The 27133-nt window shown below is 38.4% G+C and overlaps 1 protein-coding gene across 2 annotated transcripts in view; it reads left to right on the forward strand.

The window, feature by feature from the left end:
* CAP2 (cyclase associated actin cytoskeleton regulatory protein 2) overlaps positions 1 to 27133 on the forward strand; it is a 68954-nt gene that overhangs the window by 19308 nt on the left and 22513 nt on the right. For both annotated transcript variants that reach the window (XM_027744992.2, XM_027744993.2), the window contains exons 4-6: positions 12955 to 13032; positions 25385 to 25528; positions 25755 to 25840. In XM_027744992.2, coding sequence (XP_027600793.1) covers positions 12955 to 13032; positions 25385 to 25528; positions 25755 to 25840 — 308 coding nt within the window. The remainder of the gene's footprint in view (positions 1 to 12954; positions 13033 to 25384; positions 25529 to 25754; positions 25841 to 27133) is intronic.

The raw sequence follows: 27133 nt of genomic DNA on the forward strand, positions 1-27133 counted from the left end.
AGATGTCTTTTATGAGGTATATATACACTTTGCAAAGTGCTGCTCCAGTTTGGCCTATCAGTGAAGTTAAAAAATCCTAGCTGCCTCTTTTTTTTCCAAAGAGTATTTATGACACATGAAATAGCTGCACGGTGCCTTTTCATATGACAGATGTCAAAGAATTAGTCAATGACGTTCATAGCCCCAAACTTTGAACAGCATGTGCTGCTGTCTGTGCTACACCAAAAAAACCCACTTTTGCACTTTATCTTAGCTAATCTAAATGCAGACTATCAAAGCCATTATTTGACTGATTCCTCATTAACAAGGCAATTTGCTTACAGGGCAACAGAATGCACAAGTGTACTCTCGTGTTCATCCTTTGTGCTCAGAGGCTGTGTGGTTTTAGGCATTGTGTTGAAAGTTGAATTAGAGCTCAGAGAGGAGGATGATGTCAACATGCCCAGAGAGAAGCTTGTTGTCAGGCTGCCTTTGCATTTCTGTGATAGGTATTTTCTGCTACATGAAATAAACACCAAACCAAGTAGCTGCTGCAGGACTGGGGAAAACGTATGACAATCCATAAAAAAAGAATAAGAAGACAAACATTTTTTACAGCATATAAAGTGCAGTCAGCTGAAAGAAAGAGACTAAGCGTAGAAAACGGTAGTGCTGTCCAATAAAAGTGAAAATAAAATGACATCATCGACCAGAAGAAGCAACCTTGGAAATCTATCAGTGTTAAAGTTGATTTTGTAATGCTAATTCAGCTGTATTTCTCACCCTGTATATGTACTACGAGATCCTTCATAACCTAAGCAATAAAGAATGTTCACTTGAATAGGATAAGAAAGGTGGAAATGCATTATACACAATGTAGCCAGGTGCCTAACCCAGAAAAAAGTAGCATTTTTAGGAGTTTTACAACCTTTGATTGCTCTCTTCCGAAGGACTACTACTGGTGTGGTCTAGGGATTGAATCTGGCTTTCAAAACAGGCAGGATTTATTGGGTCAGGTGTAATGGGCGTGCAGACATGGTTGCATCTGTCCGGCTGTAAGACACCTGTTTGGGCATAAAGATGGCTCCTTATCATGTGGAACCTGTGCATTGTGAGTCTAGAACAACACCCCCTGAAAGAGTGGGAGTTTTCCCATTCATTTTAATGGGAGCTGGATCAGTTTCTTGACAATGACATTGCAGTGCGTACCACTTGCTTTTCCTATTATTTAAAAAGGCAAGGAGGAGACAAAAGTCAAACAGACAGTATTGAAAAATACAACACCGTGGTGGCCAGTTCTGGGCATTTAGTTGTGTGTTGCTGGCATGAAAAACATACACCTATAAATTTAGGGAGGTGGTGGTGGGAATATATAATGAGAACATTCCATATGGCATTTTCTCAGTCAGAAACATAAGAAATCAGAAACACAAACACTCAATGCTGTCAAGAGTTCTTCATAACCTGTTTTGATGGGGCTTCTTTGCATATGGAGTAGTTCCTGACTAAACCCATGAGTAGTTGATTTCAAAGTAGTGCAGTTGATCAGGGACCATTTTAGACCAAGGTATAAAATGGTTGCCCCCTAAAAGCAGGGATTATATCTGTGTGTGTTTACCCAGTACAATGGCGTTTTCTGATCTCCCAAGGATGCGAGAAAAGGTATCCAAATGATTTGTGTGGGAAACCTTATATGCAGTGAGAAACCAAAGAAAAATCCATCATGTTTGTCCAAGAAAATGTTAGATAACTTGCTCATATGGAAAAAAATTCTGATTGTGAAGGGCTCTTTAATTGACTAGATGAATTCAGCATAATAGATTTAAGGTCCGTGTTTTACCAATTAATTTAACTAATGATTGCAGCAATTAATCAAGGTATACATTATATTTTCAGCCATTTGAAGTCAAAATCAGAACTGATCATATGCTTAACTCATGCTAGTTTTGCTGTCCTCTAAAATTTTTTCCTTGAAGACCTTTAAGAGCAAATGCAAGTCAACTGGCAGGAAACCACTTTTTCTTGGTAGTTTTCCAGGAGAAGTAGGTGTAGACTAGAGGCATAATTGTCCCACAAATTGAAAGCCACTGCATCAGCTTAACCAAAAATCATAAAGTGATAAAATTACATGGCTAAATAAGCTAGCTGAATGACAGATAGCTTTAATATGTGGACCAGCTGCACTCACAGCCTCAAGTACAGTGCGAGAGGGTCTCCACGAGCCTGTTGCAAAGCCATCGTGTAGGACACTTGCTAGCGTAAAGTCAGGAGAAACTTGGTAGGGAGGATTGGAGACGTGGAGTTGGCAAGGTCCACAAGGAAGCCTTGATAAGGTAAAGGGACCTTTACTTTTCCCTCTGGTTCAAAACAGCTAGGATTTAGAGGGCATAGGTCCAGTCATATCAGGCACTTGGCCTCAGAACAGTGAGGCCAAGTTGTGAGGCTGTTGTTCTCACAACAGTAATTTTCAGTGAACCACTGGCAAATTACACTATCTTCATCCACCAGAAAAAAGAAGACAGAGGAGTTATAAAACCAAGAAAAGATCCATTAGAAAAACCAAGACAGTATCCTTACAATTGTCATCAGCATGAATGTCTTGTGACTGAAAATTCTTTTTACTGGTGCTCATGGTTCTTATTTTTCCTGTGAAGAATTATGATTTTTCAAGTTGGAGTAGTAAAATTGTATAAATCCATTTGTTTCAAGCTGAGAAATATACACCCATGAATGCTTTCCCCCCCCTATTTTTTTTCTGTTTTGGGACACACATCTCACATGCTTGATTGATGTCATTTGTTGCTACAGGCTCTGAGCAAGTCTTTTATTAATTTTCAATCTCATTCTTTCTGAAGAGCACGTGCACACTCTTTTCACTCATCTGCCTCCCCATCCCTGACCTGATTTTATTTTGCTAGTTGGAGGTTGCAACAGTTTTGAGTGTATAGAAATGCTGGGCTTGGAAACTGAGAAGGCTGTTCATTGTAGTCAGCAAAAAACCAAACAATGAGCTCAGAATCTGGCTCTTCAGTCAGTTTCTAGTAAAAAGGAGTTCAGTGAATAATGAGAATTAAGCCACAAGGGAAACCAATGTGCGGTTTGAATGTTGTTTTAAATAAGCTGGGAGTGCTGTCAGGAGTGATGAGGGTATAATGTGGCCACAAATGTGCATTGCCTCTTTTTATCCCATATGAATTGCGTGATCAATATATTCACATCTGTGAATACTGAAGTGTCCATTAGACTAGATTAAACCATAAGACTGTCACTGCTAACTTCTTTTAGTCTATTGACATCCATAAATTGAACTATATATTTCCCACAATTAATCTGAACTACAAAGGAGTTTAAGTATTGCTACATAGTTTCATAAGTTTAATTGTATGTTTTATTCTAAATCCCAGAGATATAATGAAAAGATTCATTAAGGATTTTTAGATAGATCTTTGAGGCTGACATATTTCTTCCTCGTTGCTTTAATACATGTCCTGTTTAAAAAACCACCTTAGTTCAGATCTGATTTTCAGTCATATCACTGTGTACCATAGGTAAGCACCTTGCCTTTCAGAGGGGCTGAGGCTCCCTCTACAAGTACACACAGGCTTTTGATATTTAACACCTCTGAAAAGAGAAACATAGTTCAGGTGGGAAGAAATATTAAATATTATTATAGATGTCTGAGGTTTAAGTTTTGAACTTATTTCCATGTTAGCAAATTTCGATTGGGGCCTGGGATTCTTCTAAGGTGATAAAAGTGGAAGTGAATTTACAAGGAGACAGGTTTGGCGCTGTGAGCCTTTGAGTTACTTTTGGGGAGCTCAGTGGGACTACATGAAGAATGAGGTGCGTGGGCAATGTCACCAGTTGTCTTGAAGTGCATGAGAGGCAGAACAGTCTTTTCAATATAAGAACCTGTTTGTCCAAACTTTCTCTCTAAAGTTACTACAATTTCTTAGAAATGAATGGGTCTCCAGTCTTTGTATCAGGCAATTTGGTATTTGTCACACAAAGTCAAGAAATCTGTTCCTCAGTCAAGTGCTCAGTGAACAGTGCTAGAAGAATATTTAGGACAAGTGCTGTAATCTTTTTAATTTACAGAGATACGCATCTGAACTGCTTAGAACTTGTATGTGTTAAACTGGGGACACACGAATGACATCCTAAAGCCTGTGAAATCATAAGGTCTTTTCTGAAATTTCCTCAGCATGGATTTGGGTCTTCACTGAGAAGGGCTTCTGACAGAATAGCTGGGGATAGGGAGTGGGGCTGCTTAATAACAGGCCTCAGGGGCAAAACAGCCCATCAGAGAAATAACCAGAGTGCCTGCAGCCAGTGCAGCAAAAGGTTGTTTGTACAGATCACAGTGAGACCTGTGGGTCCCTAAGATCTCTGTGGTTGTCCAATGTGCTGGTTTACAGGATATGTTCCGTGGAGGAAATGTAGGTTTGCTTTTCCTCAGGGAAATGAGGTCTTTCCACAAATAGTTCCTTAACACAGGCAACCAGGTCCTCTAAAGGATTCTGAGCTCAGATGTCCATGAGCAAAAAAAAAGGAACCTGAATTTTAAAACTGTTGATCTTAATAATAACCAAAGCTTGGACTTCATTCTTCAGTACATGGTATGTGGCTCCTGTTTATTTAAAGAAGTAATGCACACTTTCAGAGATACAGGCTGTAGCTCCAAGTAATAGTAGAAACTAGAAAATTTGAAAGTGTGAGAAACTTTAATGTACTGCACTTTCTGTTCTTCAGTGAAATCCTGAACTGGGATGGATTTCCTTTCTCACCTCTCTTTGAGAAACCTGTTTACTTTTGTAGGCTAGTCAGCACAAAGAGCTAGAAGAGCTCTCTCAGGAAGACTGTGGTAAGCTTCCACGAATGCCTGCGCAGGTTGGGGTGCCGCTACTCTTCCTAATACTGATTACAAAAAAAGTTACATTTTGTTATTGCATAATCTTTGACTTGTGATACAAAGAATATTCACATAATGATGTTAGTTACATTTATTTCCACTGGAAAAAAGCCAACAATAGTGGCCTAATATAGATTTTAGTGATGCTTCCTCTGCACTGTATAAAAGCAATTCCTTCTTATGATGTTTTTATGTTTGTTTTTAAAATGTTTGGCTCTTTTTATCAGTTATTTGTTTCTATGATTATCACTAATTACACATTATAAGGCAGAAAATGTTATCACAAATCCCCACACAGCTGACAAAGCATTTTGGGCATGTCCAGTCTATAGATAAGCACCAGGGACTAGGTGCTTAAACCTAGATCAGATGTTGCAATGTGCTAATAGCATCTTTTACTTCTACTGATGTTGAGGCTTTTAAATGTGTGCTGTGCAGTGAGACAGCTTTGAAATCTCTTAGCAGGCTACTGACTCTTTGCAGAAGACAGTCTGCAATGTAAATGGCAAACTTGAATTCTTGAACATTTTCAAAACTGTTCAGAAAGGTATTGAAAAAAAGCCCCACTACTTTAGTCTGTAAATAGGCATCTTCATTAATGTGTGGACTATTTATTTTTACATAGAGTTCTCAGTATTTTCTGCTGAATTTTCTGGAATCCCTAACTATCAGTACATTACATCTGGTTTTGGAACTTCCATGTAAAAGTTGAAATGAATAGAGGTCAAGAGAGTTGCAGATTTTTGGCTGTTGAAAAACATATTCATGAAGAGTTTGTGAATCTGGAAGACAAAAAAGCAGCCTGAGCTTTAGGAGAGCATCAGCTCAGGTCAACAGCTTTGGTCTGGACTTGTTCTTCTTCTCTAATGGATAGCAAAGGTTATTTGAGACATTTTTGGTGAATACAATCTCCTATTGCTTCACTTGGCAATAATCAGTAGCCACAATGGCCCTAAAGCCAAATATTTATATCTGTTTGAAACAGTGACAGATGAATTGACTGCTTCTGCTACCAATATTAATAATTAATTATTTAACAAAGCTGACATTTTTAACAGTATTCATTAGGTTTCAAAGTTAACACTCCCTTGAGATCAATCAGAAAAATTCACGTCATTTAAAACTGAGAGAGTTTAGAGGCAATTCTGGAACACTGGCAAATTTTATTGGTGCAAAAGATGCACCCAAGGCAATAATATTGTGGTAAATGTAAAACCAACTGTTGTGGCTTTAGATATCCCTTTACTCCAGTACATCTGTCCAGTTCATGTTTCATGTGGAGAAGTAAAATGGCAGTAACAATTTACCCCAAACAATTCTATCCACCTGTCTTACGTCATTAGCACTGAAAGATCTTTATGACCAGTATGGTTTGAGCTCCACCAGATAAGAACTCTGAGTGGTTTAAGTCAAAATCAAACTTACTAAAAGGTAATGAACCTAGATACAGATGCTACTCTTAAATAACAAATAAGTAATATTTACTAGCACTGTGCACAGTTACATGACACAGTGTTTAATACACTGGCAGATATAAACATCTAGAGAGACCAACACTGATACAATTGATAGCACTGACTGGTACTGTAAAGGCAGTAGCAATGCTGAGAAATTTTAACAAAAATTCCCCAATATAGACATAGCCATGAAGGCTAAAAAACACTAAAAAACCCCCAGTAACAGAGGACAGCTGATTGGCAGTAGTCAAATGTATCTGTCTGAAAATAGAAAATATCTGGGGTGGCTTCTGGCTCTATCAAAATCAGTGGCAAATCTCCCTCTGACTTCAATTTTAACTTGAATTTCAACCCTGTTTTCTGCATGGACTGTTAAGAGAAATGTGACAGGTTTTTTTCTTTCTTTCCTTTTCCAGTATAAAAAGTTCTCTGTTTGGAGAACTGCCACTAACTCTTCAGCTCTTGGTCCAGTTTTTAAAAAAACTGTATCAGCCAATGAGCTGTACAAAATAAATACTGTCTCTTTAGCAGGCCTGGACAGTTTCTATGGCAGCCCCTTATTTAATTGAAACTCCATTCTATTTCCATTTCTTTCCTCTCCCTTCAAGCCACCAGCCACTTCACCACTTTGCTTTGAAGAGGCTTTTGAAAGCAGAATGTAAAAGATAAACTGTTTCTCTTCCTCTGGCAGTGCTGTCCCTTTTAGAGAAATGCTGGGGTCTTTGCTCAAAACAGGGAAGCTCAATCTGTAGTTGTCATTTGCTGTCAGTCATTGTGTCTTTTGCTAGACACAAAGGACTCAAAATTATTTATGTGGAAACTACATTTAGAACTCTGGATCACTAAATCCCAGATCTATTCCCTCATATCCTCTTTACTATTTGGTTTCAGAATAAAGACATTAAGTATATTTTGGAAATCAAAAATACATAGAACTGTATTTTGATTTGCAAATTATCACTGTTAAAGTTAGCATGTGTATATATATATATATATATACAGATGTGTAGTATTCTCCAACAACAGAAATCCAGGGGATTCTGATATTTACATTGTGCTATTCAGTGCTATGACTGAGGAAATATGGTATTAAATACAATAGCATTTGACAAATTTAATATTATGAGGTCAACAGGGTAATTTTCATGACTGAATGTCATTAGGAAATCCTGTGTTTGTTTCTCTTACTTCTATTTAGTTTTATTACTTTTTCAAATACTGAATTTACATGTAACTTGAGATCTGAATGCATGTGCTTGTTTGTTCTTGTAGTTTGCCAAGCTCTTGTCACATAAATAATATTTATATTTTTTGTTGCTTGGATACCATAGTGATGGTCAACTTAGATTGAATAGAACATTGAAAATGAGAGACAGATCCTAAAATCACATCTGCTCAGGAGAACTGCAGTTTTCCAAAGCAAACTGGTAGTTTAAGCTTCAAGTTCAGTGCATCTACATCTACTCAATCTGAAAGTGCAAGTCTGGATGAAATCTGTACTCATGCTCCTTCAAACAGGTCAGAAGCATTGTCTTCATTAAACATCTCTCACAGAGCCTCTGGCAATTTTTCAAGCAGTGGCTTCTGGGAAATATCAGAAGTTGGCATTATATTGTGGCAGAGAAGGTTAAACCAGTTGCTATTAAAAAGGTGATTTGTAAGTAAGTATGATTCCTCCATTAACTTCTGGAGGCTTAACTGGGAAGAGGCCTGTCTGTGCTGCTACTGCAGTGGTGACAGAGGGGTCACTGCCACAGGTTTCCACAGGCATGGAATTGGGCTCTCATGGCATACGTGTCAGACTTCAGCTCTTCCAGCCATATCAGTCACCTAAGTCAGCTGTCAAATACACGTGAAGTAAAGGATTAAGATGCCTTATTCCACAATTTACTGGTGGGGAAATTGAGGTGGTGTATGGAATGCCACATGGTCCTGGCATTCAGGTCCAATATCACAGCGATCTCCTCCAGCCTCTGGAACAAACTGCTAAAAGCAGAGTAGGAAATGCTTTAATGAACTTGCTTCCTTCCTCATCTGAGGAATCTGTTTGATGATTGATGTGTCCATGCATAATACCAAGAATGCCAAAAGGATTACCCAGAGTTTTCAGATGTCAGTTATCTGTTCCTCCAAAATATGCGCATTTTTCTCTGCAGACAGATGTGTGCGAGTTTGTGGTCTACTCTGCTGGGATAAATTTGCTCATGATTCCTATGCATTTTTGACACTCAGGCTTCATTACTGTAAATCAGTATAACTGAATGAGTTTCAGCTGATTTGTTCTGTGGCAGTCTTTTGGCAGAGCTGCACAAGTTGTTGAGAAAAATCCTCCCTGCTCCATTTTCACTCATTAGTGAGTATGGGTATGGGGATCTAATGAAAGTGTCATCTCCCTCTAAAAGTGTAGTGCTCTCTGCTTAGTTACACAGCCTGTCTACTAAGCAGAAGGAGGTAGCAATGAAGTGTCACGTTTCAAAGACTATAAGAAAGAACTGGAATGGTGATGGACTGAACTAATGCATTCTTAATGAGAAGAAGCTCTTCTAGTACTTTGATGGGATGCATGGAAAGAAGTACTTCATGCTCAGAAACAGTGAAACTCTGAAAGCTATTTTTAAAGCTGTTGCAGAAAGAAGGAAGTAACTGTGGCAGAAGTCTCATAAAATTCTTCTTGTAAAATGCAAATACTGTGTTAGCATGATCCTTTGATTAAGATTTAAATTCAGAGGTGAGAGATGTAACTGCTCTGATCCCTACACAGTTATAAGCTTTTTGGACTGGACAGATTTTGGGCATACAGCACAAGCCTTGCGATCATTATCTAGTCTGCTGACCGCTGAATGTTTCCAACATCTTGTAATAAATTTCAGATAATAAAAAAAATGCAAAAAGCCACCCTTTAAATGTACCACATGTAACACAAAAGAATGTTACCATTGGCTTGGGTGTCTTCAATAGCAGAATATTTCTTAAAGACAGCTCCTAGACATTTTGAGAAAGTGGCCTTGGCCACACTTTGCAGTAGTGGAGAAGGAGTAATACAAATCTGGAGGAAAAGTGCATCCTGACAGTTTTCACATCTGTCAGACAAGCAAGAAACATGTATAAGGCATACTCAAGGAATACCAGTCTTTTAGGAACATCTGTGTGTGTCATCCAACAGTCTTGTCTCCAGCTCTGACTAAATTCCAGTACTTCATCAGAAAGAGATGAACAATCAGACAAGAAACTAATTGTTACTGTATGCTCTAAGTGGAGAAGAAATTCCTGCTTGGCCTTCTTGAGCGACCACTGTGTTTAATGCAGTGCAAACAAAGTGCCAGGCACATTTTTCAAACCTCATTGATGTTACAGCTCAGTATATGTTCAAGAACTCAATAAACAATCTTAACTTTCGATATCTAAGGACTCTTTACTCATGTTTATTATCTGTTTGATCAACATCTAAAGCTCTCTCTTAAAATAATTCTACCTCTTTATAGGCATTTGAAAGGTCTCTTCTGAACTTCACTTTTTGGATTGTTGGAAAGCTTCTAAATTTGAGACTATGTTTACTTATGACCCAGTTTTCAGACCTTTTCTTCATTCTCTATTATTTACATTGTCTATGAGAAAGAATCCTCATATTCCTCAGCCACTCTGTTGCTAAGCAAAACAAGTGAAACTGAAAATTTATCTTTGTATGACAGATACTTATTGCTCTAAATAAGTACGTTGTCTCTTTGTCAATTCTGATTTAAGCTCATCATTTTTAACGCAGGTGAATAATGCTTTGCACAGAATTCCAGAGGAGGTTCTCTCCAATAGTACTAACACTTCTGTAGCTTTACTGAAAATACTTTGCTACATCCAGTGTAGAACTGCATAAGCTCTTTTCACAAAGCAACCCTCTTGGCTTTTACACTTGTGTTTTCCAGTCTTCAGTATTTCCAATTAATCAGTTCCATGTTTATACCTAGAAGGGGCAGCAAGGGAGGACTGCTAAATTCTATCCAATTCATATTACCTGTGCCAACAAAATCGTCTTACCCTTCTCAAGTGATGAGTTAGTCCTTCTTGACCATGTTAAAACCTCCTAACTTTGTGTTTCCTATGAATTTTATGAGTGCACACCTAATTTATATGACATCTAAATATACAAGATCTGACACATTATCCTTTTCTAAGAAACAAAGTAATGATTTTAAACACAGATGATGTCGTAATTTCTCCCATTTTTAATATTCATATGTGTTTTTAATGACTTGTTTCAAATCTGGTTTAAATGTTCATGGTGCTAAGGTCAAACTAACAGCAATGATATCACTTGACATACTTTTCCCCCCTTCTTCTTGGGCATATTTGCCCAATTCGTCATTGCATACTTCTGTCATCCAAATGATATATCTTTAAAATCTTTTCTACTTGTTCTTCCATCTGTCAGTGTCTTCAGTACTCTAGAAAAAAAATAATACGGACCCAATGATTTTGTCACACTAAGCTGCATATATTTGACTTCTCTTTCAAGTGATCTAATTCCCATTGATTTATCACCATTCTCCTTGGCTATCCTTTCAATATCTTTGTGTACATCAGTTCCTTGAAATTAGAGAAAAGCATTTATTCCACAACAGGTAAGCTGTACAATAAAATTAATGTAGGCATGCCCAGCTTACCCTTCAGATCAGTGTCATGGCCCTACTTCATTGCTTTATTTCTTTATTGTTCCAGTAGTTAAAAATAATATGCCTTTGTTTTACTTTTCTGTGCAAGGTACAGTTCAATAAGACCTTTATCCACCACTCCTTTGCTTGTACATATTATAATGCATGCAGAAGAATTCTCCTTTATAATCAAGGCTTCTTCTCACTCTTTGGAGGTTTTGTATCTATTCTTAGTATGTTGCTTTAGTTATTTATTCATTCAGAGACTCTAGCTCTTTCCTACAATTTCTCCCTCCTGCCTAGCACACAGAGATTATTTTCATTCTTAATGTAAATCCATCCTTTCCTGCATTCAAATCATTAAGGTCCTCAGAGCAATCATGTTCTTTCACTGATTTTTCTATTTTCTAAAATTTTGCCTTGTACCAGGCCTTAGCTATAGATTTATTTTTGTCCATCTTGCAAATTAAGAAGCTCTGAATTCATTCATAATCACTTCCTCCCCAGGAGCATCAGTTTTTGCTCAGCTGTTCTACAATGTTCTCCTCACACACTCACAACCCCCCCCCCCAAGCTTAAAATAACCCACACCTTGTTGTTTTATGAATTTCTGTACCAAAAAGTCAGTCATCTGAAATGTCTAAGAATATCTAAACCTTGCTATTATTGATGGTATTTATGTCTCTCTCTGGAAAATTTAAGTCTCCTATGCTCATATGAGTTCCCTTATTATTTATTTCTTTATCTATTTATAGAGATGATTAGAACCTTCCAAATCTCAGCCTGTCAGACCATATTATCCCCTTCTCTCAAATACTGTCCAAGTCGGGTCTCTTTTACCATCTTCCATGTCCTGATTTTCGTCCTAACAGATCATGTTTTATTCATGCCATTACATTTTAAGATGAATAAACACAATTTGGCTGTTTTACTTTTCTACAACTTCAAATTTCCTGACTTTTATGTATTTTAAGTTGCATCCATATAGGCTTGTATATAAAATTTCCTTGTTTTCTGTTTAGATTGAAAAAACCCCAAGGAAAAACAGCATGAGCTTCCCCACCCTTTCACAAAGTGATTATAAATGTGCCTATTCATATTAGATTAACTTAACAGCATTTGGTTTGGTTTGATCTTTATTTAGCAATATACACTAGCTATGAATCGTTCTTTTCTATACCAGTAATGCTTTCTCGTAGTCACTGCTGATCTACCTGGATGAGGTATAGGGATGCTGAAATTCTGATTCGAATCAGAATGTACATCATTCAGAATGTACAGAAAATGCATAGGGTTCAAATGAACAAAAAGGACCAGAAATTTGATGAGTAGGGAACACCCAGGAGTATAGAGATTTACCTCCCATCCCCACTGGTAGCACGTAAGTATGCTGTACCCAAATTCTAGAGTTCTGTGAGGCAAAATTGCCCAGAAACCCTCAGCCACAATCTCTCGTAGCCATCAATCTTAGAGTCTGCCTACAGATGACAGGCAAGGAATTAATTAGAGTATAGTCCCTCAGCAAATGTGCCAAGCTCAACTCTTCTTAAACAGCACTACAGCCTAAGTTCCAGTTCAACAGAAAGTTTGCAGGTTGCTGTTCGCAGTGGTAATAAGTTCTTACCCTGCACTTGGGTATAAGCATCACCATTAAAATGCCTAGACATCCTCTGAAGTGCTAAAATTAAGTCCTTCTGTGACTAATCTTAGAAATTATAACCAAAAGCCTGCATATCAACTCATTGTATTTCCTATCTGAGAAATATAGGGAACTTAATCTTAGATGTAAAAAAAAAATTAGCTAAGTCAGTACTGCAATACATTACTTCCAGTCAACTCTGCTGTGATTTAGATGAGAAGCGGCAAGAAAGATTTGAGCTGTCACGCTTGACTCTGAGCTGCCAAGAAGAAGCATTGGAGGTTACAGGCTAAGGTTTAATCTGTATTCCTCCTTTTGTTACAGGCAGAGATGGTACGTGCTGCTTTCCAAGCGCAGAGATCTTTCCTGGTGTTAGCATCTCAATGTCAAGAACCTCAAGAGGTAAGGAAAGTAACCTAGAGTTTCAAGAGGCAGCGTATTTAAAAGCCTGTATTCCTATATGTCATCGAGTTCTGCATTTGCTTTTATTTGTTACGTTATTTATACAGCGCACTTAGAGGCTTGCTTTCACTTTTATAAGCACGGTAATAATCAGAAAGCCACGGTTCAGGGTTAAGAACCTTTTCTGTACTAATACATATAAGATCGTTAAAGAAAGCGAAAGAGGCTTCCACTTCGTGGCTGTAAGTGGGATCAGTGTTTCTCTGGAAACTGGAAATGCCGTGTAATAGAATGGCTTTTTGCTAGCCCCCCAGGGATGCTCTATGACAGACATTAAAGTCAGGGTATAAGCTAGTGAGAGAAAAATCAATATTGGCCTGTAGACTCAGTATTCTCCAAGCTGAGGTCCAGGTTAGGCCAATTCTGGAAGGAAGGCAAAGCGTTTTGTCAAGAAAATGAAAAAAACACTTTTATCGAGTTGATTTATATACTTATTTTAGTGGCAACTATTTAAATCCTCCCCTCACAACTAGAAAGCTCAGGGAAGCTGTGGAGTTGTTATGAAATCTCGTTTGTAGTTTCTAGAGGGCACAAGGACAATAGCACTGCATCATTCCTGGGAATAGCAATCATGTAGCCCCTTCTGTGGGACCACCCTCAAGCCTTCCTTCTTGGAGTATGCAGAGAATGAAGTCTTCACTTGCAGTCTCTCCATGGCCTTCAGTTCAGCCTTTTTGCATTAGCTCCCCACTACAAAATGCATTAAACTCCCTATTTTCAAATCAGAACTCTCTGCACAGGATATAAATTATTGATTTTTTGATGTCACTATTGTTCTTAGAGGCACAAATTAAAAGTTTTTCTAATCAGTATGTCTCAGTGGCAAGGGTACTCAAGGAAAAGAAAAAAAGCACAGATATTTCAGGCAAGACCGTAGATTTAGAGTTCCAAGCAGGAAGGGATCAGTTGTTTTTCCAGCTGTCCCTGATCTGAGAGAGTAAAAGTGGGTCATGATTCACAGAGAACAGGCAAAATTCCCATTGGTACAGGCCTCAAGCAGTCATTTATATTGGCTGTGAATACAACTGGACCCAGTGGCCCACAAAACTCTCCATGCTCATAGGTAAAATATTCCCCAGTGAACAGTTTCCAACGGCCCATAATGTAATGCAATGTTCTGAAGGGTTGGGATTGTCCCAGCTCTGGTTCGAGTAAAGGCTGTAGGTCATGGTTTGGCCTACTGAGCTGATGTGCTATCAGTGTTATTTTCTCAGCTTTTCCAGTAAGAATGGCAATGGATTCTCTCTTACCTTTACAAATTTCTGACCTCAAGTCAAGGCTTTGAGATTTTTTCAGCTGTAAAGTTTAGAAATTTCATTTAAAAATGGCAACAAAACAAGCTTAAAAAAAAAAAAAAAGGAATAGATGTAAAAAGAGATTCTGCAGCAATCCAGAATGACAGTTACAGAAACATTAAGAAAAGCACCAAATAATAAAAACCTTGTCATAAACATCACCAGAGCTTGCCATGTGTATCCGTAAGTCTTAGTTGCACATTATCAGTCTTGCGTAGGTTTCTGCAACTTATTGAAGTCAAGAAAGTACACTTCTATCATTTAACTATCTTTTAGCATTGAGGAAATGCCACATGATATGTGTGTACACATCATTCCAATTTTAAAATACCAGGAATAGTACAGACTAAAGTTTCTTTCTCAGTGAGAACAAACCCAGTCCAGTTACCCGAGGGTTTTTTTTAAAAACTATTAGGTACATGTCTTTTATAGGCATTCGAACACATATTGCTGTTCATTCCTTTTCTCTTTTTTGCATATATTTCTTGCACGGATACATTCAATTACACTGTGGACAGACCTGAAAATAATTAAAGACTGCCTATTCTACACAAATTGAACATTTTTTTCCCACTGCAGAGAGTGATTAGTTCCCGGCATTAGGCTTTTTATACGTCCATGTCAATGAGGAAAAATATCCCATTGTAAAGCCAGATTGGTTAACCATTTTGAAAAAGCTGGTTACCACCAGCTAACCAGGAGAAGGAAAGAAGTAGGGGTCCTCCCCCCTGCTCCCCAGGACCTTTATTGACATGATGTCATCTGGGCTCTAGTTGTATTTATAGCCTAGAGCCATGGAGTCAGTGTGGAATCCAAACAGGAAAGCTAATCATTAGTGTATCAGAATGCACAGAGTAGAGAAAAGCAAATGAAGATGACAGCATATCTATAAATGCAAGAGAAAAGAGAGTAATTCTGTCATTCAGCTGTCTAGACTGTTTGCTTTATAATGTAAAGCTGTGAATGAGCCAGCGAGTTGCGATTATGGCATAGTAGCTTTGTAGACATTCAGAGACAGCGGTGTGGAGACTGAGGGGATTTACTGAGTTCCTGTCATGTTGGGATATCATACATGGTGCCTTTAAAAAAAAAAGAGGGAGGGGAGAATGCACTGGAAAAATAAATTAGCTCAGCTCTTGCAGCTTACAAACTAATGAATAAGGAATTCAAACAAAAACAAAGCTCCTATATGTATAATAATCCTTGATTTTTTTTTGTGCTCAGCAAAGAGAGAAATGTATATCACACAAAAAGCAGTATTTTTTCCTAAGAAGCCCTAGAATTCATTTAGCTGACTCCTGCTATGAGTCACTAGCAAGCATTTTCAAACAGTTAAGCTTGTTAAAAGTTGCTTTTGCAGAGTTTTGCATCTTGTTATTAACGTTGATATTTTTTCATTTGGAATCTGTTGCAGTGCACAGCCTTTATTATCTGTATATGTGAAAATAGTAGGAGCTGGGAAGGTAATTCCAGCTGGCATACCAATCTAGCATCAACTGCAATAAATTACTTCGTAGAGAGCATGTTCTGTTACTTTTTATGGTCATGTTCTATATTTGTATGTGCAGTGGAAGAGATCACATGACAAAATCACCAGTTGATATTCCTGTTTGTGTATGTCCCAGCTAATGGCTGCTGGATACAGGCTCATTCAGCAAGATGGGTTTTTTCAGTTCATCCACTTATTAGAAAAAATATTATCTGGTGCCAAACTTCAAACATTAAAACAAGAACATGTCTATTATAAATAGTGAAAGAGAGTATAGAGAGTACAAAGAAGATGGAGAAGGAAAAATAAATTAGAATATTGCTATAATCTGTGAGAAGCTGTTTAAAAAGCTATTTTGAGACGATATGCTTACATGTTGCTTGGGCAATTCAGAAGACAGGTTTTAACATAAACCTTCACAAAACTTTCTGAAATAGTTTGGATCTGAATTTTGAATCTGAATTTTCTATTCCCCGTAGTCTAAGCGAAACACAATTCTAATAAAAGCATTTTTTTATTTCATTGTATAATAATTTTAAAAGTTTTTAGTGCTCTTGAGCAAGTTTATCTGTTTAACAATGTTTTTTAATTCACGAATACTAATGTATGAGATTGGTGCTTAAAGTCACTGCACTGAATTCTTTGTGAATGGTGACTCAAATACTGTCTTCTCTTCAAGAGTTGCTTCATTCCACTTTAAAAGTTCAAACAATTTTGAGAGTTGCTTTGAGGGAATGAGGGATCCATTATTCCTATGCTGGGAACAAGTTAATGGGGTAAATATTTTTGTGATTCAATATAAATATATGCAGGATGAACATACCCACGGTAAGAAGTACTACAAACAGATTTAAATGGCAGATGCAGTTAGGACTATAAATGATTACGTAATTTCTCATTAAAAAAAATGCTGAGTTCATATGACTGCCAAAGCTCATGGATTTAATTACTAACATTGTGCAGACAAACATTCCAATTAAATACCTAGCTTAAATAGCCAGATTCTGAACACAGGTGGGAGCAGAGGGGTGGAAAAAAGTAAGAGATAAAGGACAGCTTTCCCTTTTTTTTTCCTAGAAAAGGGACACTCCACCCCACAGAAACCCAAGAAACTGTATTTGAAGTTGAACTTAGACCCATCAGAACAAATCCTTCAGCTTTTACTTTTTATAGCCAACCAAAAAAAAAAAAACATATTGTAGCATTAGAATAGTTGTGGCAAAAATCCTTGAATAAAGGACTCATTTTCAGAATTTTTATGTAGAAATCAAAGATGAAGATTTACAGTTCCCTACTCTGTCAGTGTAGGATTGCTCATTTTCTTCTCTCTTCTATTTTAAAGTACTTCAATAACAGGACTCCTGGGACTTCTTATGCTGCATCCTAGCAGGATTTATTTTCTAATTACCATGTCTGTCTTATGTTATTGCATTTCCCTCTACTTTTTATCATAGTTATGGGGATGACCCTTACTGTTTTCCAAAAGTGCGAACAGCAGGGTACTCCTCACCTGTTAATTTATTACTTTCTTGCACAAAAGAGCTTGAGCTGAGTTTTGCTGCCTTTCTGTCAGCTGGTTGACTGCTGCAAACCTGCTCCTCTGTATCTAGAAATAGCCTAAGGAAGAATTTACTTCAGTCCTTTTAAGGTCCTCAGGTCCCAAACTCACAGAAAGTGCCAAGAGTGACATGGACAGAGCCTGAGAGTCCAGAGCTTGCAAGGGAACCCCTTACCCTGCTCCTGTTCTCTGAAATCTTGCCAAACTGTTGACATATTTCTGTTATCAGCAAGCCTACAACTGCATGTGGTCACAGCCCCAGTGGTGGACCAACAGTTTCCAGTCACCATACAGCGTTCACAGGCTCATTTTTGGATATTGTTGCAAACTCTTACTCAGTGTCAGGTCCAGATAGCCTCTGGCACCTGTTATCTCACAATTTTGTCTCAAAATCACTCATCCGTGTTTAATCAGCCTCAAGCTCATTGTATATTCAGATCACAGAATCATTTATGTTGGAAAAGATCTGTAAGATCATCAAGTCCAATCATAAACTTAACACTGCCAACTCCACCCCTAAACCATGTCCCTTAGCACCACATCTACGTGTCTTTTAATCGAGGGATAGTGACTCAACCACTTCCCTGGGCAGTGTGTTCCAGTGCTTGACAACCCTTTCAGTGAAGAAATCTTTGCTAGGATCCAATCTAAACCTCCCCTGGTGCGACTTGAGGTCATTTTCTTTTCTCCTGTCACTTGTTACCTGGAAGTAGAAACTGACCCCCATCTCACCACAGCCTCCTTTCAGGTAGTTGTAGAGAGCGATAAGGTACCACCCCAAGTCTCCTTCTCTCCAAGCTGAACAACCCCAGCTCCCTCAGCCAGTCCTCATAGGACTTACCCTCTAGACCCTTCACCAGCTTTGTTGCCCTTCTCTGGACCTGCTCCAGAACCTCAGTGCCTTTTTTGTAGTTAACTTCTGTAAGTATCCTTGTAGCATTTCTCTTCCTTCACTCTTGTTTGCCAAAACTCCCAGGTCAATAAAAGGTGAGTGCATTTGAAATTCAGTTCTATCCTGGGACAGTACACTCAGCCATAGAAAGGCCCAGAGATGCCTAGGGATCCAGGGAATACAGAAAGGCTCAGTGCAACATCTCCCAGCCTGCACAGAATAGAAACAGAAGCAGAGATTCACATCAGTGCACACCTCTAGACTGGCTCGCGCCAACACCCCCAGGCACAGACTCGCCAGCAGTTCACATTTTGTGCAAGAGTCAGGCTCCAGTAACCAAAGGCCCCTTGTGCTTGTGTACTTCAGTGTACTTGGGTACTCCAGCTCCTCGTTTGACATACCTACTAAGCAATTCTGGGGATCTTACAGGCCTCTGTTGGAATTCTGCTGTTCCTAAAATAATGTCCTAAATCACCAGGCTAGTTTTCAGTCCCTGTAGCAACGTTCATATTCAAACTGTGCCATGTGAGATCCTACTGAGCTAAGCTGATAGCACACTTCCTCTCTCATTAAGTATCATATTCTTTATTTCATATTCTTTATTTCTGCTAAACACAAATCCAAACTAGTACTCTCCTTTCTCTCTGCTACACAGTTGGTTCCGCAGATTTATGGATTGCACATAGCCTTCTAAAAGGGAAAGCACTGAGGGTACAGGTGACTGAACAGCAGGGTTTTTCAGTTCACAGGTTTGTTTTGGGGGTTTTTTTCTAATTTTACTTTGGTCTAAATCAGACCACAACCAATGATTTCTGAATTCTGAAAGTTATGCAGATTCCAGCACTGCTTAATGAACCTGGCAGTCTTACTGTTTTCCCTAGGGAAATCTCAAGTGAACACTATGCATGTCCAAGGATGGAAACCTGCATCATCTAACATCCCTGTCTCGAGATGTGCCCCACGTGAAAGGCAAATCTCAGATGCTGTGAACAAAGCAACTGTGGCTGAACAGAACCTTGCTACCTGGAATGCCTTGGGCCCCACTGACATGGGCTATGATCACAGCAGCAGGATTGAGGAGCAGTCAATCAAAAAGTTGAAGGCAGTTCATTGCTGTAATTGTTCTTGTTCATTAGCTATGGGATGTTGCCTGTGTGCCTGAAGCAGGAGGACCCCTCCTTGTTGAAAATACTGCCCACAGAGAGCTGTAGTGGACAAGAAAACAATGTAGAGAGCACTCAAGTCCATTTAAAAACCAGACAAAGTCCTGGCTAAAAGCATTGGTGTGGTTCCACACTGCTGTAAACTGATGCATGCAGTTTGTATGAGGCCCTGGATATCTCCACTGGTTAGAAGCTATTTGTCTTTTGCATTCCTCTCCATTTGCCCTGCCTCAGAGTTTACATTTCAAAATAAACCCACAAATGACTAAAGTAGTAATTTGTCATGTGGGGTTATGGTTTGGTCTTCCCTGTTTTTTTCCCACAAAGGACAAAATTGCTACAGCTGATATTGGCTGTTAGATTGAGAATTTTTGTGCTATCTAAGAGGAATAAAAGCCAAATACCAATTATGTCACTTTGGAAGCACACAAATGTGTCTAAGCTTCTGTGCTGATGAAGCTGACCAGACAGTTCTGCAGATTTGTCTCTCTGTGTCATAGTCCTGCTGTTGCACAGCAGTGAGTTGAAGTGGCAAAACCTGTACTGTTGACCAACAAATCACACACTTGTTATACCACTATGTTGAAGATTTACAGTGAGAGAAAACTAGGCCGTAATAAATTAAAGTCTCTCTGTAGTTAGGTAGGAGGAGAGCTTTGAACCTTGAAAATATCAGAATACTAGAGGGACATAAATGTAGTGTTCTCAGAGAAAAATCTCACTGATGGTCTCTACTGTTAAACAGAAGATGCTTGCAGAGGAAACACTGGATTAAGGTGTAGTAGGTTATACTGCAATTTGAAGAGCAGAACTGTGGTATCAAATGTGAAACACTCTGTAAAGAGAGATGAAGATAGGAAGTGCTAAAAGAAAAGTTTGACTGCTGCCAACAAAAGCTGATGGTATTTTTCTGTGGAAATAATAATTACCAAAAAAAAGTAATAATTTGAGGAATCCAGATGCAGTATTGAGACATTCAGAGTTATCAACTAGCTTGGATTCACCTCTGAAAAAAAAAATACATTTTCTATATACTCTAATAAAGAGCCTGTTCCTCAGCCTAATCTGAACACTGATTCCATCCAGACTCTGAATACTCAACTACAAGAAAAAAGACTTTCTTAAACCACATATATGCAAAAAAAGAACAGACTTAAATTTTAAAGTCTTCTTTACAGATTTAAAAAATACAAAATATGGGAAATCACAGTTAATCAAAAACTATTTCAGTTCTAGAATCTTAGCCACTCATAGCAGAAATGCATATCACTGTGATCACTGAAGCTACCGGTATCTTATTCCTATAGACATAGGACGGAATTCTGCTCATGAGCTTTAACTGTCAAGGTAGGAATGTTGTGTCAGGTGTCTTTCTAAGCTCTCTTTACAGTAATGGGCAGCACCTCTAGAGTCCATTTCTTCACATCTTTTAATGTCTTCTAACATATAGTATTCTAATATCTATTAATATGTGGAAGGAATTCCTCAGGGAAATCTCTTACTTCATTTACAGTAGAGGGAATCAAGTCTCAGCTGCGAGCAGATGCTCACCTTTTAAATTGTTAGATCCGATTGTGGCAGAGTCTATCCATGATATCTTTCATCCCTGAAAAGGATGAAATGTGGGATGGGACTGTACGAAGTTGTTTGCAGAGATAAAGGCTGTGTCAACGTTAGTGTTTCAGCTCACAGTGGGACTATATTTCTCCTTTAAATCAATCCCATTTGCTATGTCATGATTCACATTGTAGAGCAGTTCTAGGGTATACAAAGTGGGTTTATTTCTGATGAAGTTAAATGGAAGATAGGCTCCCAGACAGCATCTAAAACACAATTTACAGCTAGTCCGTAATAGCCCCCCCCAAACATGTATAGTGTGAATGTCAAGGCCTCAGTACCAACTGTTTTGCAGAATCAATCTATTAGGCTGCACTATCTGCCAACACATACAGAGACGCTTGATTCAAATCAACTCCATGTTTCAAACAAGCCCCTGAAAAATACAATGTAAGTATGATGGAGATTTTGAACTGACGGGAGAAGGTGACAGAACTGTACACCATGGAATAAAGGTTGTAGTCGTGCTGTTTGGGTTACAGCTGAGTAAAATAAAGGGGCTGCTGATCCCAAATGCTCTCAGCTTTCTTTTACTGCTTCTATGCCAAAGGCTGCCAACCTCTCTGTTAGCATAACTTAAAAGGGTATTTGTTCTCTCGCCATGTTTTTTTCATAATAAGGTTGATTTAAACACTATAATAGTGAGGTCTGAACTGTGTTGCCACTCCTCAACATAAAAATTCTCCAGTAAACAATCTCATCCCTCAAAACCATTAGCTTAAAAATACATAAGATCTTTAAAAACTGTATTTTTATTTACCTGCAGGGTTTCATGCCTTTGTGATTCATGCTGGTAGGTTTCTGGACAATAATGGTCCTGAGAAAATACCCATTTTCTCAAATTAAAGCTGAAATTTTCAAGTAATCACTGGCTCAAGCAGTCAAAGTTTAATCATGATACTGAGTTTAGTGTGACTTCACAGGCAGATCACAAAAATCACAAAACCTGAAAGTTTAGTCATTCTCCTGAAGAAGTGTCCATGTGCCCCAGTCCTGTTAAACGTGGGGGACTTCTCATGTGGTTATTGCAGAAACATGGAGGAGAAAAAAGTCTGTGCGGTGTGGTCTGTTGGAATACTGGTATTCCAGGCCATTTTATGAGACTGTTAATCTCTGAAGGCAGTTCTTGTTGCATGCTGTATGTTTTTTGGAGTGTTTTGGCTAATCACAGCAGTAGTCTTACTGCTCTTGAATTGCTAATAAGAATTATAAGACATGGAACAAAGCTGGCTGGTTGTTTAGGTATTCATATTTAAAAAGACGATCTGGTTTTAATCATTATTAAAAAAAGGAAAAAAGCATACTGGGAATTACTTCTGATGGTTCTAAATTGTGCCTATGTTGCATTTTTAAACATTTCAGCAAAATGGATATTATAATAGGAATGATGTTTATACAGAGACTCTTAAATTTCTGCTAAACAACTGTGCTGCGTCTTAAATGACAAGAAATTTTATCTAGCACATGCCAAAGGCATGCTGGAGATTTTTCCAACAGCTCCGATCCATCTCCTTGAATTCATTTTTTCTTAGACATACAGTATAGACAAACATTTTATTAACAGTCAACTGTTTTAATATTCATTGCAATAAAGAGATTATTCTTCTAGAACTGTTTCTGCGTTGTAAAGCCAAACAATACTGATTACTGCCAGAATTAATGAGCCTTTCTATACCCATATGCCATATACACTGTAATTCATCTGCAGTTTAATCACTAACTAAAAATTTAGAACTGAGGCAGAACTCAATTAAGCGATTCCTCGCAGGCCTGTCTGTGTTCCTGTGTCCAAGCCTTACACAGAAACTTATATGAAAAGAAGCTGGCACATTTTGTGCAGCCATTGCAGAACAGGAGGAGTGCAGAGTGAAAGGGCGGCAGGCTGTCCTGCTCTACCAGTTCATCTCACATGGGACAGAGCTGAGCAAAACCTCAGGCCCTTTGTGGCTCTTTCTGGTGTCACTGCAGTGCCAAGGGAATGATTACTTCAAGCTACTTTCCTTAGCAATATGTATTTCACCTTTAAAACTTACACAGGGGACTTTTTCTGTGAAATTAAATAAATCCACTACATTTTCATAAACAGTTGGTTCACTGGACAGATTAAGTCCTGTGTTCTGAGAGACAGAAATTCTGTCTATACCACTGATAGAATATCCTCCGAAAAGTGTCTGGGATTTTTTCTAGGAGGAATAGGAGGAGGTGTGGGACATTGTGGGTCATTCAGAAAAATATTTGACCCTGATTTTGCTTTCTTATCTGTAGATATCAAAGTATTCTACAAAGTAAAACAGCTATATTAACATTATTTCATATCCGGGAAACTGAAGAAAGCTAACACAGCTTTTCTGCAACCTGATGGCAATTTGATGGGAGAGCTGCAAAGAGAACCCCCATTTATGGATTCCCACTTCTGTGCCCTATCCACAGAAATGTACTGCCTCCCAGTGCTGTCTAGATATACCAGGCATCTGTGGAGCTTTATTTTTAGACCCGATATTCTCTTTGGCTGGAACTGGGCCATGAAGATTCACAGTAAGCTAAGGACTGTAAATATCCCTTAGACTTTATGGGAGGAAAACTGGCATAATATCAAAGCAGAACAAGCATTTTCTTAAATTTCAGTTTTGTTAGCTACTGTCATACTTGAAAGATTTCCCTGGAAAATAAGAAAGAACCAACCAGCTGCAGCATGTTGTAAACAAGCAAAAATTAGAAAGAAGAATTTCTGCAGGCGTTATCATGTTATGGCAACAAAATCAGATTTTAAGAACTACAAATCATGGAGGTTTCAGGGCTTTTTCAGACTTAATGACTTATGCTGGTCATTAAGTCATCAGCAAAAAATCTTTTCATTTCCCAGTAATACTGTAAATATTTGTTTTCTCCCAACCCACTTTGTTGCAGGAGAAGATCAAATATCCCTGTGTATTTCAGATTCATAGGCCAATTACACTACCACTAAAATATTAAGGCTCCATAGGTGGATCAAAATTCTTTTCAAAATGCAGAACCCCTTTTTTCATGTTTTTGAAGTGTCTTTTGACCTGTGTTGGTCCAAAGCAGACATGCTTATTTTAAGATGGCATAAAATTCTGTAAGGTTGAGGTCTTGTGGAGGGGTGAAAAGAAAGACCTGACAGATGACAGAGATCAAGCAAGACATGCACACATCATCTTATGTGTGTCATAACAGCATTAGTCCTCAAGAACATAAGGATTAATTGCCTCCAGCAAGCACACTATTCCATTAAAGAAGTAGCCCTAGAAAAACTGAGAAAAAATGCAGAGTTCTGCTACATCCAGAGTGATTTTCAAGTGAAGTGCCTGGGAGAATCAGAATGGTGTACTGTCTTTGGTGGGACATCGTATGGGTTCTGTGGGCATACTTTTGCAATGTTATAGGGTTGCAAGGTGTAGCAGTTGTTTTGCTGATGAGCTGATGACTCCATGTCCCTCAGTTGTCTGTTTTCTGAGTGGAAGAATTTTTCCCAGTGAGTTAGTGCTTTAAATTAGTTTTTCTGAGACATGGGGCCAGTGTGATTAGCATTCACTTTACACAGGAAAGAGCTTGGATAGCTTCTACATTCATTCGTTTTTTCTCTTCACTCCAGACACTATTCCTTCCGTTCAGCAGTCATTCCCCTGGATACCATTCGTTTCTGATTAACACAGGAGAATTTCCCCAAACCATGGCTTGCAGGCAGTATGTTTCCCATGAAATCCTCTCACATTACTTGCAGCCAAAGGAAATAAAAACATTAAAACATACCGATAGGGAAAGCTGAAATTGATATTGCCTTCTGTGTATTACTTTCTCAATCTTGTTGCCAGATGATAAGAGGCTGCTAACAAGTAGTTTGTGTTTCTTCTAGAAAGAACAACTCAATTAATAACATGAAAAACTGAAAAACTCAAGCCAGTGGAAAGAGTCTCAAGAAGTTCAAGGGATATGACATGCAAAATACAAACATTCTGCTAACTCTGAGCGATGGGGTCTATATGGTTCTTAGCCTGGGCAGCATGTGAAAACGCTGCAAGCACTGAGAACATTTTTTGCTGCAACACATTATTAATAGTTAATATCTGTGCATTTTATTGCTGCAACCAGAGGAAGATAATTAATTTGTTACTGTAATGCAGAAATTTATGACCTTTCTTTCCAAGTCCTAAATCAGTGGGCAGGGAGGACAATATTAAACCACAGAGTGTTTTTGGACACCCCCCCACTGTTAACGGCAGCGTCTTCTTTTATTTCTTTTTTATTTTTTTCCCCCAGAATGAGGTGGCAATGCTTCTCAAGCCAATATCAGAGAAGATTCAGGAAATCCAGAACTTCAGAGAAAGGAACAGAGGAAGTAAAATGTTCAACCACCTCTCAGCTGTCAGTGAGAGCATACCTGCCCTTGGGTGGATAGCGGTGGTGAGTGACACGTGGGAGGGCTGGGAAGGGTGTAAATGTGCTTCTGGATGGTGCAGCCCAGAACAGTTCCAAATCCTGCAGAGCTCTGTAGTCTCATCTGTATAGTTCCTCAGTCTGCTACATCCAAGAAGGTTATAAACCTAATGTGTCAGGGAAGGTGTCTGACTAATGTTTTACTTCCTTTCTCCTTCTGTTGTTTCCTGCTACCATGGGTTGATGGTCCTAGTCTCCTAAACCAGGTCCTTATGTCAAGGAGATGAATGATGCTGCTACCTTTTATACTAACAGGGTATTAAAGGACTACAAGAACAGGTATGTTGCCAAGCCCCAGTATCCACTAGCCAGAGAACAGAGCATTACCCATACCAGTAGGGTTCACGATGCTATCATAGAAAGTATTTTGTAAACTAAAAAGCGTTTGATAAAACCTGCTTGCAGTATATAGTTTCCCCTCCTCATCTTTGACCTGCAGCATGTTGCAGCGAGAATGGCAGCAGCACTAGCAGTGCTGGTTTTCACTATCTGCACATTTTAAGATTATATTTCATTTTCTGGCATTCCAGCATCATAAGCTTATCTGCAAATGCATATTTGCATAGCAACACATGGCTGGCTAGCTGCTATTTTTCCTTGTCTTATTTGTGCACTCATACTGTTGCTGTTCTTGCTCTTCACTTGAAAATGCGTATTTAGGTGGTAGGTATGTACAGCTGCACATCAAACTCCATAGCTCCCAATTTAATTTTTCTCTATACCACTGCACTGTTATTAAAAAGCACAAGGAGTTAACAGAAAAAATTCCATGAATGATATCTGTGAGCTGATGGACAAAAAGAAAAAATACAGGTCTTTCCTGTGCCCTCTTAAAAAAGCCATGTCTAAATCTTATTGATTTGGTACTTTTGAAGGCCAGATATTAGCTCCTGATTTTTATGTCACAGCGAAGAGCAGTATTTGCTATTGAGTTTTTCCTCTTTAGTGAGGAAAACTTTATAAATATTAAAACCTTTTGTGTCTATTTATATTTCTTGTCTATGTATAAGTATATATTACATGCTACATAGAATATGTCACTTTATATGTATTATATATTATTCCTAAAGCCTTAGTTCACCTACTGAAGGTATTGCCTACTAGAGTAACTGAAGATTTTTACAGTATAGCCTTAGTACTCATACTGGAGAAAAAAATGTCTCATGTATAAATAGAGTACATTATTTAGGTATTTAGTTCTTCCTTTAATAAGGAGATATTTTCCTATTTTCCACTGAATCAGACCACAGTGTCTTCCAAAGTGTGGAAGGCTCTCCCTTGACTTCAGTAGGCTTTGGATTAAGCCTGTTGACCCAGATCCTCTGCATTATTGAGGATCAAACTCCAAAGGAAATAAATAGAAGGTAGACACACAAATCCTTGTAAGCATCCAGTCCACAGCCATCACTATTCAGTAATAATTTGTCATAAGTAAGGACTCCAACAGTTTATCTCTCTCTACATACTTCTTGTTTTCATTTACAGTCCCATTGGAAGACTAATGATAATGATTCTAGAGCCAACTTGTGACTTGTACTTTAAAAATTTTTGATCTATAAATACTTTAGTCTG

This window comes from Pipra filicauda, unplaced genomic scaffold, assembly GCF_003945595.2.
Source record: "Pipra filicauda isolate LSUMZ 115617 unplaced genomic scaffold, ASM394559v2 scaffold49_size4853605_pilon, whole genome shotgun sequence".
NCBI lineage: Eukaryota > Metazoa > Chordata > Aves > Passeriformes > Pipridae > Pipra > Pipra filicauda.